The 15,628-nt window shown below is 42.4% G+C and overlaps 1 protein-coding gene across 4 annotated transcripts in view; it reads left to right on the top strand.

The window, feature by feature from the left end:
• The window catches only part of LOC148641723 (breakpoint cluster region protein-like), a 117,600-nt gene that overhangs the window by 93,567 nt on the left and 8,405 nt on the right, over positions 1–15,628 (top strand). For 2 of the 4 annotated variants that reach the window (XM_088618496.1, XM_088618498.1), the window contains exons 10-19: positions 1,676–1,841; positions 2,587–2,706; positions 3,277–3,352; positions 3,555–3,659; positions 4,483–4,557; positions 5,548–5,645; positions 5,932–6,063; positions 12,581–12,640; positions 13,202–13,311; positions 15,056–15,195. In XM_088618496.1, the coding sequence (XP_088474622.1) occupies positions 1,676–1,841; positions 2,587–2,706; positions 3,277–3,352; positions 3,555–3,659; positions 4,483–4,557; positions 5,548–5,645; positions 5,932–6,063; positions 12,581–12,640; positions 13,202–13,311; positions 15,056–15,195 (1,082 nt within the window). Of the gene's footprint in view, positions 1–1,675; positions 1,842–2,586; positions 2,707–3,276; positions 3,353–3,551; positions 3,660–4,482; positions 4,558–5,547; positions 5,646–5,931; positions 6,064–12,580; positions 12,641–13,201; positions 13,312–15,055; positions 15,196–15,628 lie in introns of all 4 variants that reach the window. The other 2 variants (XM_088618495.1, XM_088618497.1) reach the window with 1 other exon arrangement.

The following is a 15,628-nucleotide window of genomic DNA, read 5'->3' as shown; positions in this document are numbered from 1 at the left end:
GGTATTTCAAACTGTTTGTTACCTTGCAAAGAGCCCTTCTCCTTAATTGATTCATTAACTCCTGGGAGGATGAATATGTGGGAAAATTAATCCATTCCTTTCTCTCAGGAGCTGCAGTGTACTCCTGACTTCGTGAAAGCAAACATGAGACGTTTAAATGAGGAATTTGGTTTCGAGAAAGGAGATTTGTCCTCCACTCCCAGGCTTGGGATTTTATTTTGCACGTAGGACAGGGAGGGAAAACAAATGTTCTTGTTGATCTCCACATGTCTTCATGTTCCAAGTCTTCTGACTCACCTTTTCTGTAGGAGACAAAACTGTGTGCAAGTCTTAAATGTAAGTTACCATGCTAAAATAGTCATGCTGTGTGGAGACCCTGCTGCTACTGTTGTCTGAACGCATCTAATTTATCCCACTCAAAAGAAAACGTGCTTGTTGATTTTTATAGAACACTATAGTATATCATGAATTCCATAATGGGAATTATTTTGTTTTGTTTTCCACCCCCCCTCCTTACACCAACATACCTCTTTTAAGACATTAATGAGCATCTCTTGAAAGACGCGATGGTTTTGGATAACACAGGAATGACCAAATCTAAGTGTAATAATAGTTACTGGCTAGCGTATCTGTTAAGAAATGCTGGCGTGTTGACATGAGCTATTTTTACCGTGTCAGCTGAATAACAAATTTATAATAGAGTATTGATCTGTGGGCATTTCCATCAAGCATAATGAAATTGCTGAATATGAAGGTATATTAGGAACGACCTGTTCTAATTTGGACTCTATTGACCTCTATAGATTGAGAATCTGTCTGACAAGAGTCCTTTGAGCTGCTGTGATGTTGCGAAGTCCATTTATATTTCAGTGGCATGCATCTAAGTCAGGGGTCTCCAACTCTGGTCCTGGAGATCCCCAATCCAGTATTTCATATACAGGTCACCCTAAATCGCCTGTTAAACATTCAGGACACTTGTTCAAGCAGTTGATCAATTAAGTAAACAAAGTTGCGACGATGGAACATTGGTTTTTGATGGCTGGAGGATAATGGAGGATTATTTGATCATAGTTAAATTGTCCCAGATCTTTAGAAATTGGTGATTTAAAGGCTATCTATCAACGCTGCTGGACTGGGGCTCTTCAGAAGCATGGTCCAAATCATCCTGTAGTTCATTTTGCAACTGTTTCTCCTTGTTTAATTCAGTGATGCAGTTAGCCAAAGGATTTAATTAAAAAATGCAGACTTCAGTGTTTACCTGAGGCAGTGATGATGAGCAACAATTGATGTGTATGAGCCCATGTTTTAATGCTTGTCATCAAAGATCAGTATATTAAAAATTCAGAAGGATGCCAAAACAAGTAAAATTAACCCTGTCTGTGACTAATTTCGCTTATTAGTTTTATGAAAAAAAAATACTCTTTGGAGATGTGTCTTAAATCAGAGAACTACATTTGAAGGAATCGATGTACCTTCATGAAACTGGGTAATAGCACTGCCAGATAGGTGGAAATAAGTGATTCTTAAAATCCTTTTCATTCATTAAAACAATTAAGTTGTGTTTCCCAATTAAGGAACAACTTAAGTGTTCCTTTGGTTTAACGCTATTGTGTAAACACGCCTAAAAACCTCTCCAGTAATGCCGGGCTTTTCCATTTCGGCACTTGTCCTCCAGGAAGAGCCAGCAGTATGACTGCAAGTGGTACATCCCCTTGGCTGACCTGACCTTCCAGACCATAGATGAGTCCGATTCCTCGCCCATCCCCCAGCTCCCGGACGAGGAGATCGATGCCATGAAGATCAAGATCTCCCAGATCAAGAACGAAATCCAGCGGGAAAAGGTACCTATACGTTCCTGAACATTTCACCACGAACGGACACCTGACTCCTGCACACTGGCAAAGTTAACGGCGGCTATTCAGAGGCTACAGACTTGGCAGAATTTACTGGAAATTGAAAAACCTCCTTAGTCCTGGAAAGAGTGGTAAATTAGACCAGTGAATCAATAATTAATTCAATTTCGTCATTACTATCTGAACTGAGGTGACAATCAAAGAGATTCTGGTCTTCCAGGACTTGGAATAAGTATCTATTTTGCATGTCCTCATGTCTTACTACAAACTATTAGTATAGTTTAACAGGATTTACCATATAATAGGTTATTGTGTGGAGTTTCCCCTCTTTTGTTGTAATATTTCTAAAGCAATAGGAAAGTTTATATTATAATATAGTCATATTATAAGGCTACTGTATTCTCTAAGACAAAACCTTCTAATCCTGAGAGGTCTTCTTTAAAAATGCCTACACACATCAGATAAAGAATCAGTCAAAACACAAATGAGAGTAGCCTGTGCCACCTATTGTCCTTGTGCTGGCAGGTATATGATTTCATCCCTGAAGGAAAAAATAAGTCGCCCTTTCCACAAAATCTGTAACCAGGCTCAATTCCCGCAAGAGAAAGATTGGATTGCGATGCAAGGACCTCCAGCAGATAGCATTTACAGGATCAGTATATCAAAGCAATGTGAAAGACGCTGAGAACTGGTGCGCAGCTCACTGCATCCCGATTTGTTCTCTCATCCACAGAGGGCTAACAAAGGGATAAAGGTGATTGAGAGGTTGAAAAAGAAGCTCTCAGAACAGGAATCTCTGCTGCTGCTCATGTCACCCAACATGGCCTTCAGAGTACACAACAGGAACGGCAAGGTGAGTTTTTTTTGTTCAGACAGGCATCACACACACCTTCGTGTTCATCAGTCCTCTGTCAGACACAAGATGGACCTGGACAAAGCTGAGCAGCTCCGATTAGCAGCCAATAGTCCTGTTGGAAGTTCTAACAAGTATGTTTTTCATACCTTTTGACACGTTCAGTTCAAGCCCTGAACCAGCCCTCTCTTGTCTATAGTTACAAAGTTCTTACAGAATGTTTAAGTGGGCATCATTCCAGGTGGAATGGGCATCATTCCAGCCTCTGGAGCTCTGTGACGCATGGGAATACTGAAAGGTTAAATGAAATATGAATTCTCTCTTCCTCGTGGTGCATTTTGGCCTAGATGAATGGGGGATGGATTATAGTTTTATTGTTTTATATCAATTAAGAACCCCCCCTTACTACAAAAACTGTGTTTTATGTAATTAACAATAAAAAGACAATCAATGCATTTTTACGATTGAACAGTAGGAGCCGATCAGACATGTATCAGTCCAAGTGAGATCTGATTCTGACTTGAAGGGGCTTGTGAAAGTGAATGAGTCCCTTTTATTTTTCATTTTTAGAGCTACATGTTCTTGATCTCTTCTGACTATGAACGCGCAGAATGGAGAGAAATCATCCGGGAGCAACAAAAGAAATGTAGGTGTCTCTTATAAAGCTGTACTGTGAGAAAAAGTGTCATTTCTAGCAAGGATGTGGAGGCATTGTGGGAAAATTGGACAAATCCCACTGTGAGGATGCAAGTTTTAATCCTTTTGGGTTCTGCAGCGTGATTATATGTAGGAAGGGTGAAGTACAGTAGCTCCTCAAACGCATTTTGTCTTTGCCAATGCCAAAGCAGGTTTCAAGAGTTTTTCCTTGACCTCGGTGGAGCTGCAGATGCTGACAAACTCGTGTGTGAAGTTGCAGACGGTGCACAACGTCCCACTGACGATAAACAAAGAAGGTAGGAGCATCTCCCCCTGCGCTCTGGGAATCTTGAGCGGGCCCATTTAAAAGCAACAGGCTTTTGCTGAGTCAGGATGTTGCATTTCATTGCCCTTAAGGAGAGACACTGAGACGTGACTGGGTCTCTGCAGTCGTCCATTATTGTCACGGTGGACAGAAACTCACAGATGGACACACACACAAACTACCGCACACAAAACTAGATGCCTTTCTGGATGTGTACAAGAGTGTCTGAAGTTTGTATCTTTTGCTTTGTTTGACAGAACTCCCCATTAACTGCATACACTCACTGTGGCAGATGTCACAGTATATATGTTATTACCAAATCATAAATCATGCTTGTATGTGATTTGGTGTTGCTCTTCTCCTTCACCACCTGGTTGGAAGGTAAAAGACCATAGCAGCCATATTGCAGGGGCCTCATAGCCCAGAGTCTTAACGGGGGAAAAAAATATTTTAGTAGAAAAAAGAAAAGATTCACAAATTTAGATTTTTGACACAATGATTATAATAGTACTATAATAATAATATAATTGTTAATCTTTAAGATGATACAAGAAAGCAAAATGTAAAGTCCTTTATCACACACTTTAAAAGCTAATTATAAAGAATGTGGTTGGTGTCAACATCTGTTGTTCTTATGATACCAACTCTACATAATGCATTAGCTGTAGGTTTTTATTAGGAATTCTTCAAAGCGATGAGCATTCAGCCAGCAATTTGTTTATACTCCACTCTGAGATACCGTTGGCTTGTGTCTTGATTTGCTGTATAGCGGTACAGTCCTGATCTGCATTCAGAGTCTCTCTCTCTTTGGTTAGATGACGAATCTCCTGGACTCTATGGGTTTTTGAATGTAATCGTCCACTCCGCCTCAGGGCTCAAGCAGAGCTTAAGTAAGTAGCTTCCCCCTCTTTGGAAGATCTTGGCTCCTTTCAGACCACCATTCTGCATGATTAAGTTTTTAATGTGTTGTATTTGCTACAGTGGTATAGAGACATATTTGTAAGAAAGGTTTCACCTTTCCTGTTTGTGATTCATTTTATCTTCCCGAATGGTAGAAATTAATTCACCTGAAGGTCTCACTCAGCTCTTGATGGATCCCAGGAGGTGTGTCACAGTAGCATGGCCTTGCTGGACCCAAGAAGCCCAAGGGATTTTGTGTACAGGAGAACCTCCTGTTTCTGAGCCAAACTGCGTTTTTAATTTCCACTTCCGCTTTTGGGTCCTTGGGTCCAAAACTGTATATCCCCATACCTAGTTAATAGGCACCTGTTGTAATATCATGTCATATAAAAAAATCGAATAATCTCCTGCTGTCAGCTAGTGCGTTATTCTACTGTCCTCCAGATTCCTGGTTCACACAGGAGCTCAGCAGGCCGACAGCTGCGATTTAACTGCTGGTTTGTGGAAACAGCTGTCTGCCCTGGGATTATAACGGCACACTTGCAATGTTCCAGTGTATGGCCTACAGCGTTGGGCAACGTGGGTTTCCACAGAACACACACACGTCCGGTGCGGTCTTGGAACCTCTCCACCATTTTAGTTTCTACGGTTAAGCCCACATTTAAGGAACCCAAAGCTTCAGGAGCTGGAAGACTATTGCAGCCTTTTTTTTTTTCGACGCATAACTCATAACAGAGCACGTGTTATTATCTGTGAGTAAAGAAGCATTTGTTTTGCAATTCATTTGCCTGTCTGGTCCGCCTAATCCCACAAAGGGAACATTATTATAATGGTTATTTTTACATTTTGCTTTAGAACACCACAAGTCTTTAACCAGCGGTTGGAAGGGCTACGCAGAGAATACACCAAACGTCAGCCCTTGTACAGTATGAGCTGTGTTGATAACCCTCAGCCTCTGTCCTGTTTGTTCCGTTACCCAGACCTCTACTGTACATTGGAAGTTGACTCCTTTGGCTATTTTGTGAATAAAGCGAAGACGCGAGTATACAGGGATACAACAGAACCTAACTGGAACGAGGTGAGCAATAACAGGCCTGAGGAGCAGAAATCGGCTCTGCTGCACAGAGAATTGTGAAATGATTTCAGCATGGTTACACCTCTTCTTGCCTTTGCATATGCTTGCAGTCACTATGCTGTGATTTCCCACAGTCATTGCAGTTACTTATTATTTGCATATTTCTGCCTGAAACTGTACCTTTATTTCCTTGTACCTGGCCTAACACTCTCTGTCTGTGTTACAGTACATTAGAGGTGTTTTGCTGTGAATTTCCTGACATTCTGGTTCTTCTCGTGTTTCCCTTTAGGAATTTGAGATTGAGCTGGAGGGATCCCAGACGTTGAGGTTACTCTGTTATGAGAAGTGTTACAACAAAACCAAGCTCAACAAAGAAGATGGTGAAAACACAGACCGAATCATGGGCAAAGGCCAAATTCAGGTAAGGACGAACAGAAACAAGCCTGAAGATGAAGTGGCTTCTTTCAGTCAAATCTCAGTCACACAAGCAACTGAACCAAGGAAACATAAGAGGCTTCAGGCAAAACACGTTCACAGTGTGCTTTAGCAGGAAGTGGTTCTGTGGTATGAGGTACTGTATGGTATGAGTCAGATTTAAATCATAAAACAACCCACATCATGTCTTAGGCTAGGGAGAACAATCCCTGATCTGAACCTTCTTACATCATCTCTTAGAGCAGCAGAGATAAAAGAGAGATTCATGTTCAGATCTCAGAACAAAGCTCTTCTACAATGACTCAGTTTTTATCTCTGAATGGTCTTTTTTTAGGGGTGTTGTTAATTACTATCTTGGTGAAAACAAATGGTCGTTTAGTTGAATCATTAAGACTGGTCAGCATCTATTGAAACCAGTGCTGAACCCAGGCACAGAGGCGGGAGATTTGCTGTCTGTTCACGTGTGCTTTTGCGAGCAATACGATATGAGGTAGTTCCCTTCTTTTTTCAGGACCAGACATAATATAATGTTCTCCCCAGACAAGGTGTCGCTCGTTCAGTTCTTGTGTAGAACTGAAGTGACAGCTGGCTCCTTTATTCAATAACGGCTGCAGATTTATGGACAAGCAGGTTGGAGATGAGTGCTGAGGAGGCCTTTGATCAGCGGTCCGCACAGGAACCGGAATTGTCCCTTTTTCTGTAGCATTTATTTTGTACTGCAGCCCGAGGGGGGAAAGGAACGTGACATGTAGGATGGGCTCGTGTAACAGTGATTCTCATCGCCTTTGAAGCCCGAGTGTGCCGGTACTAGACTTGTCAGCTTCAGTCCCTTGGGAGTTTTTTAACTATACAAAGTCCTAGTCTGGCCGTCCGCCAGCATCTTCCTCACAACAGAGCTCTTTTTACTCACTCGGAGGGATGTGCGGATACACATTCCTCATACCTGAAGGCAGCTCATTTATACAGTAATATAATGTATCTAGTATGTGTTGTGAAAGGGGGCAGTCTTAACCCAATTTTTTATGAGCCAGTCATCATGATATCAAGCAACAGGATGATATCAGGAAGATTTATTGTTAACAAAATTCTGTTACATCATATTATGCTGCTCTACTATGATTTTGTTACTGCATTTCATAATTATAAATGATATATAATAAAACAATGTTATATGGTTTTATAATTCTGGTCCTAACAGTCCATCCAACTGATGCAAAAGAAGTGCTTTGAGGGGTGAAGTCTCTCTTCTGGTAATTCATTTCATGCCGTGTGGAAAACAAAAAGGAAGAACCCTTCTCTGGCACGTCTCTGTGGCACTTTAGCAGGCATTTGTCATGGGGATTATAAAGCCTGAGGGATTTTGGGGTACAGTCATAGCACAAGTAAAACAGCAATTGAAAGGAGTCCAGCCTATGAATGAGAGACCCTGACTTGGTTGGTCACTGTTGTGTAGCACGTGGTCTTGGCCCAGATGTCAGTGCTGTCCAGTGTGGGTATTAACAGGCCTCAGAGCTTGTTGCTATAGTGATTCCTGGATCTGTCGCCTGTTTGCCAGCACTCTTAAGCTTTAGAGTAGTAACTGCAGATGATTAAAGTTTTTAAATATGAATGAGGGATGAGATTTTTTAAAACGCCACATGTGTGTGCCTGTTTTTGCTGTGGCCTTTCTTCTGTTTTGTATTGTTGTGCTCTGTTCATAACTAAAGAACACAACATTATAGCTATCATAGCATTAAATCAACATTTCAATGAGTGGTATCAGAAAGACTGTATTAGAGTAGAATTTGAGCTGTAACCAAACTAATCCTGATGCTGTTAGAATCATTATTAAATAAAAGGCTTAATCAATATTCAGCAGCTGGGATTTGTGGTGTGTTCTCCAAACTGTTTGGAGAGTACAGTTCTTTTAGAGTTGTAGTGATTTATTGAGTGAAGAGAGAGTTAAGCTATGTTCTTTGCATGTACTTAACTGTTTTATATTAACTGTATTTCTCCAAATGAGAGAAGAAAAACATTTGTTTTTCGATATATTTGGTTGGAACCCTGCATCGCTTTGAATTCAAAGAACAAATATCAGATCATTACATTTCTTAATACTTCCCAGTTTCCATTCAAAAACACCATTATGAGCAACATGAAGTGTGGTAGAGTTAAATTAAATAACCTTGTCTGAAACCAAGCAGAACTAAATAATTCATGTCACATTTATATGAACACATAATACATTAAGGAACGTTAATAAATATTAATTTCTGAATAAAAGAACTGTTGCATGTGAACTATGTTAAATATTTAAGTATTTATGTTGTTTCATAACTACCTTTGACTGAAATCTCTGAATTATTAATCTTAAGAACATGTATGTAAATGTTCTACTTCGTTTGTCCTGATGTCCTTTGTAATGCATTGCAGGAACATTGATCATTTGGTTTAGCGGCTCAGACCAGGTTGTGAAACCTGACTGCTGCCACCACAGCTCTCTGAGCCTTGTTGAAGGGATTACTGTGGTGTTAATCATCCCAGGGAAACAGCACTGCTCTGGTCAGTGTGCTCGGTAGTGTGGAGCTCGTGATGAGAGGAGTATCGCCGCTCTGGGCTCATGCGGGCAGGCTGGGATTAGGAGAGAGGGAGAGGAGCTAGCCGAGACAGCAAGCAAGGAATGTTGCTTTTCCGTTGGGAAGACTCCAGCGTCTGGGGAAGAAGAGGAAGTCCCTGAATCGTCGCTGCGGCTGGGTTTCTCTTGATTGTGCCTCCCAGCAGCTGCTCGCGCTCAGGGAGCTGGAAGATTCCTGGGATTTAAAGTGGACGGGCGTTAATCCGTGGCTCCCATCTGGATCCTGGGACAAAAGGCTGTGTCCGTGTCTGCTCAGGCCGGCTCTCGGGGATGACGCTCGCAGGCGGGCGTGTGGTGTTTCGCTGCCCAAGCTGGAGACCCCTGTGTCTCTACGGTGTGAGCGAGAGGAGAACAGCTTGCATAGAAGACCAGTGAAAAGAGGGAAGCTAGTGGGTCCGTCCACTCCTCCTCAGCTGCTTGTCCATCAGGGAAGAAAGGCTTCAATGCTGGAATAAAAAAAAAATTACAGGAGAGCGATCTTGGTTGGGAGAGAGCCACTCCTTTGTTGTTGTGATTCTTTTTGCTGGGCTTTGCTGCGGGTATAAAGAATCGCGCCCAAAGAGGATGACAGGAGTGCGGCTAACTGACAGCTCCCTAGAGGAGACCTGTTCTCGGTTCCGCGGCAGCTGTACGGTGGAGGGCGAGGAGGCCGGCGCGGTGAAGACACAGCCCCACGCAGGGGCCAGGCTGTGGGGTCGTGTGCGCAGTAGACTGCTCAGACAGAAGGTAAATCGGTGTGTGTCTTTACCGGTCCTGCTCTCAGAGGGCCTCTGTGGGATGAGTATAGTGGAGTGCGGCAAAGAATTACACATGAATTGTTTAATTGTTTAACTGCAAAGCGGATCTAAAACCTAAAGTATGTAGTACTTGCTGTACCTGGTACCTGAGCAGGGGATCAGTAGTGTAGATGATAAAACTCTTCATAGTGTGTAAATCACACTGCTGTCTGTGTGTAGACTTTACAAGTACTGTATTTCCCACTTGGCTGTGTTTTGGTATAAATGTTGTGGGGAAAAAGCATTATTCTGCAGGAAATACTACACTGCAGCAGCAGTGTTGAGTGATTTCCATAATGCTGAGTAGTGAAAGCAAAGTGGCTAAAGGTTGACAACTGATATAATTATATTTGTCGGATGTGAACAGCGGTGGCACTGTGGTGGTGTGTGGTTCCCTGGCTTCATTTCCAGACCTGGGGTGCTGTCTGCGTGGAGTTTGTCAGTATGTTCTCTCCATGTTTGCGCGGGTTTCCTCTGGGTGCTCCAGGTTCCCCCCACAGTCCAAACGCCTGCTGGTACGTTAATAAGTTTCAGGTGTGAGTGTGTGCTTGTTTGTGACCGTGTGCCCTGCAGTGGACTGGCTTCCCATCCTGGGTGTGCCCTGCCTTGTGCCCGTTGCTTGCTGAGATTGGCTCTGGCTGCCCCACAGCCCTGAGTGAGATGAAAAGGGTGGATGGGAGGTGGATGAATGAATGGGGACACAAATGCCTCAGGGGTTCACTTCAGGCCTCTCTTTTCACCTAATTCATGACTTCATATTACAGAATAGATGGCTGAGCTTTTGCATCATCCATCCATTGTCAGAGTGCTGCTTGTATCATGGTAATAAGGAGCAATACTGCCAGTATTATCCTGACAGCATCAGACCTTGTTGTCTTTGTGTTAGGATAAAACAGGCTGGCAAGGGTGAACTAAGTGCATAACATCATTCTTCAAATCAAGTGGCAGATCACTGAATTATAGTCTTAATGTAAAAAGACTGTAAGGCAATCAGTGCTGCGTTTTCCTTTGAAATATCCCAGTGCTGAACGTTCTAACAAGGTTGTACATACTAAAAGATTTCCGAGATACTGTTTTTGTCAGCTGCAGCAAACAACTGCAAGTCTAGTGGTTAAATGCTTGAGCAAATATTTGAGTTCTGTTTCACGGGACTTACAGTATGACAAGTATGATTATACAGATAACCTGTATGTGGAAGGTTTTCTAGTTTTCTTTGGGGTTTGTGTTTTACAAAGGTAAGAAATGCAGATGCTACTTTGATTTTTTGTTGTACGAGGGGCAAAACTATTATTTTTTTATTCCTTGTGAATTCTGGTTCATCAGGATTCTTTTTTATTTCCTAGTGAGAAACACATTTAATTGCAATTTGAGCGGATGTAATTGAGGCCTGGGCTCCCCCAGCCCTTGCTGAAGGGATTCTGGGTTAATCTGGGCAGCTAACTGGGGCAGAGGGATCAGTAGCCTAAGCTCATTGCTACTCTACATCCAGCCCATTCATCTGCACTTCGCAGTGCCAGAGAGTGACAGGTTGAAAAGGGATGGTGGAGACTGCACCAGGAGAAGAGCTTTCTCCTGACTCGGGATTGAATATCTTTGCTGGTCATTGTGTAACAGCAGGGTTTCAAGCCCTGGAGGTTTGCTGTTAAGCTCTCATTGTTTTTTGTACTGTATTTCTTTATATTCCTTAACTTGTATACACCTCCTCTTGACGGACTAATATTAAAAGCACACAAAACTGAAAGTGATTCTTCATACAGACAGGTGGAACCAAACTAAATTGCATATCATCTCAATTATTTGTTTAGGATGTAGACCAGTTCCAATTAAATCCCCAGTTCCAGTGATCAAAAACAATCATCGTGTACTGAATGTGGTCAGACCCCAGATTCCAATGTACTTCTGAGCACCTAATCTGCACAGACAATGTGAACATGACCATCAGACCTACCTAACCTTGTACCGCATAACCTTTCCTTGAACACAGGGAGTTTGTTACTGAGAGACCTGGCAGGTTGATGCTCTTATAACCCTGTCTTGTACCTGTTACACTGGTGTGTTAGTACCAGATTCTCTTATATTCTCTTGTCATTGATATTACAGGGGCAGCCACTCACAAAACTTTTATTTTTGGTTAGCAGCTGTTTCTAGGGAAAGGTTTTTTTCTCAGCCAGTGTTGTGCCCCACTGACTTTGGGGAAAGAGACATGGTGTGATATTCCTACCTCAGAAACAACGTTCTCTGCGTATTTGTGGAATGTAAATAATGGAGGGGAAACCAGATGGATTCCTAGACGAGGAGTGCTTGCTGTGAAAGATGGTGTTTGCTGTAGATAATGGAGGTGGAAAGGGGCTCACACCTCATCTCTCCAGACAAACCTCTATAAGGGTTTGTTTGCTGGTGGTCTGGAAATTCAAAAGCCAGCAGGGCTGACACTACACCCGGAGGAAAATGAAACACAAAGAAGCACATGCACAGCTCTGCTTGAATGATGGTCACACATCAGATAGGTTAAGATATAAACTGCCATTCCAGTGCAGGGGTAAAACAGATGACAGTCATGCTCAAAAGGAACAAGTAAAGGTTTATTCCCTGCTGAAAAGAGAAGAAACAACGTTTCGGCTGTGGAGCCTTCTTCGGGTGTCGTACGTTGTGTTGTGTTTCTTCTCTTCTCAGCAGGGAATAAACCTTTACTTGGTCCTTTGCAGACTACGCATGCTGACGCAGCTCCCTACTTGAACTACTTAACATGCTCGAAAGGAGACTTACTGTCTTACAGTACTAAAGCCAGTTTCCTCTAATTGGTCTGTACCACCGGGGTCGCGTTTCATTCTCTCATCTATTTGCCAGTTCTATTTCATTGCAGCGGTCAATAAAAAGGGCAGATTTCTACTGTATTTACAAAGCTCCTCCTGTTTTTCCCGTTTCAAAAAGCAAATATTGACATGTAGTCCTACATTATTAATAAGATAAATGATGCTGTAAAGCAGAAAGGCTTTATGGTGATTTTTTAATAGTTTTTACTGCTGCCTGTGTCAAATGTCATGGAGAGTTTCTGAAAGAGCTTGGTTTTCAGTTGTTCTCTGTGACTGACTCTCCCTTCCTCTTTTATTCAGCTGGATCCTCAGAGCCTGCAGGGGAAAGACTGGCAGAGAACAGTGATATCTATGAATGGGGTGAGTCACCTGAGCAGACCTGACATTTCCTGTGCTCACCAGGTGAAAGCCCATATATGGAAGGCAGTACAAGACATCGCTGGAATCTGGGTTATGTCATTAGCTGACTGCATTGGGATTCCTGAAGTGGAAACCTAGCTGGCTGCTGTAGGTATACAGTAGGTGGGATTGAAGGGGATGGGAATCCCTTGACCTGCCACAGAGCTGGCCAGGAATCATGATCTTCGAGCATTATCAGCAAGAGCTGCATCCATCCCCCAGATGATGCCAAAATCTGCTGTTCTCACTGTGCAATGATGTCATTTAGAGAAGTGCAGGGTGGCTGTGTGAATGGTGGTCTCAGCTCTTACATCCTGGCATGAGGGCTGTAGCTCCAAATTAGGCCAAGTAACAGCCTGTGATTTTGGAAACTGTGAGATATTTAAAGAAAAAGAACTTGGAAAGTTACAATTCAGATTTTTTTTTTAAATAGAGAGGTGGTCATTTTCAGGAACTAAAAAGTTGAAATCAGTGATTTGTTTGAATTATTTCTAACTATACAAACAACCATATTTTGTTTAGATTGAAGTTAAACTGTCCATGAAGTTCACCAGTCGGGAATTTAGCTTGAAGAGAATGCCCTCGCGGAAGCAGACGGGTGTCTTTGGGGTTAAAATCGCCGTAGTGACCAAGTAAGTAAAACCCAAAAGAAACTTCAGACACCAGAATCAAAAAAAGCTCATTGTGGAGGCTCAGGTGCCAAAGTACCACGTTTGATGTGTTACCTCTATATAGGAACTTAGTAACTGGCCACAATTGGTTGGTTATAAAGTAACCTTATACCCAAATGGAAGTTGGCCAATATTGTCCCAGACCTCAGTAGAAAACAAAGATGCGTGCTAATACATTCACCAGCATTTACAACCATGGGTTCTTTAATTGAAATTAAAAAGCTTAATTCTTGAGGCTGGTCAGTCACTGAACTCATATCAGTGGTACATACATTTCTCAAGCCACACTGGTGTGTGTGGCAGGTTTTCTGAGCTTCTCATCCTGTTATCCTATTAGTATCCCAGTGTCACTCACCACACACTGAGAGTTAGTTGGGGGATAATGACAGAAGAAATACTAAATTCCCACTTTTTTAAGCTGTTTTGTACTTTGACATGTTCTTCAGTAACCAGTTAATGCCCAATAAGAAAGTAAAGGCACACTATAAATATTAATCACAGAATCGCTAAATGTGTAGTATCCTCACCACTATGCCTTAATCGTGTCTATTTCTCTTTTCTGTTGAAGAATATTTTTTATTGAGATCTTACACAATGGCAGAGCCAACTGATTTTAAATGCAGACACATTTTGATGTAAAAATGTAAAAATGACTGTAGTCATACAGTAAGCCTATACCATACAATTCTGCAGTGCTGGTATCCTTTATGAAAGGTTTTCATTTATGCATTGTTGTTTTTCTCTGTGCTCAAGGTCCTCTCGAATATATGCACTTAATTTTCTGAGTGTGGGATAATAATATGCAGTAAAACATAGCTTTCCAGGCACTAGCAGATGGAGTGGCACCATTAAGCTTCACTGAAACACTGGTTCAATAGCAGTAACACACATGGGTTTATATCATTCTCAGCAAGGACGCAGAGGCTGAATTCAATTAGCATTAATACCAGGTAATGAGGTTTTGTTCAGGAAGGGTCCCTGTGGAAGGTTTGTTTATTTAGTTCTTCAGGAGGCTTCATCCAGAAGAACTGAAGGCTAGTTTGCCGAGTGGGCTAGACGAAAAGAGATGTAACCAGTACATTCAGATTAACATGTCCTTGTTTCAGGTTATCATCATGAAAAGAACAGTACTATATAATTTATCCACAGGGAGTACGATAAATTACCAACATTATTACCAATTCAAGAATGAATCTCAGGGTATGAGTTAATAATTGCTCATCTGCAGTCATAAAATTGTAATTGTTCTGAAGTGTGTTTAATAACCTGCTTCGATATGTACTGTAAACATTCTGTAACGCACTGTAAAACATGTTCTGTAAACTCACCAGTGCTGATCAGGGATCTCCTTCAATATGCCCACTCCATAATCAGAATGGTCTTTGACTGAATATTTTTCACACCAGTATTTTTTTAGGAGTAACAGGACCATGATCTGAACTTCAGCTGACCTGAGTATTTACAAACTGAGCCACAGGCTTACACAGGCACCACACACAAACACAAAAACACCGCTGCGCTCGTGTCATTTCCGCCACACTGTCTGTTCACCTCTGGTGGTGGACCGTCAGCTCGATTCCTTTGTTCTAGCATTGACCAGGGCCAGGCGCAGTCCAAACCGGCCTTTCACATGCGGAACAGGATGAAGAGTTAGTAGGCCTGCAGTAGTCAGGAGTGGTGAGGCTGTGTCTGTTCCTCTCCCCAGACGAGAGAGGTCGAAGGTGCCCTACATTGTGAGGCAGTGCGTGGAGGAGATTGAGAGGCGAGGCATGGAGGAAGTGGGCATCTACAGGGTGTCGGGGGTGGCCACGGACATTCAGGCCTTAAAAGCAGCTTTTGATGCCAGTAAGTAGCGTCTTCTTCTTCCTGGGCTCCATGACTCTGCAGAAGATTGTCCAGTGCTGCATGAGGCATCCCATCCGCAGCAATATCACTCTGCAACTCACAACTGGCAAACCGCTGAAGCTCAGCAGGTGTGAGCCTGGTCAGTACCTGGATGGGAGACCTCCTGGGAAAAACTAAGGTTGCTTCTGGTAGAGGTGTTAGTATAGTGACGGGGACACTACACTGTAAAAAGGTGTCGGCCTTTGGATGAGACGTCAAACCGAGGTCCTAACTCTGTCGCTCGAAAAGAGAAACATGAATGTCAGACTCAGATGATGTATCTTCTATGTTCTCCTTAGTTCCCTTTTGACATTTTGTCTTAATTAATACATATCCCTCAAGCAGCGTGCTTTTTGTTACATGTTGTGCAAAACAGTTGTGTGGTGAAGCACCG

The sequence above is a fragment of the Lepisosteus platostomus genome, chromosome 24, assembly GCF_059453375.1.
Source record: "Lepisosteus platostomus isolate fLepPlt1 chromosome 24, fLepPlt1.hap1, whole genome shotgun sequence".
In the NCBI taxonomy this organism is placed as follows: Eukaryota; Metazoa; Chordata; class Actinopteri; order Semionotiformes; family Lepisosteidae; genus Lepisosteus; species Lepisosteus platostomus.
This window is presented reverse-complemented; position numbering and strand designations above follow the sequence as displayed.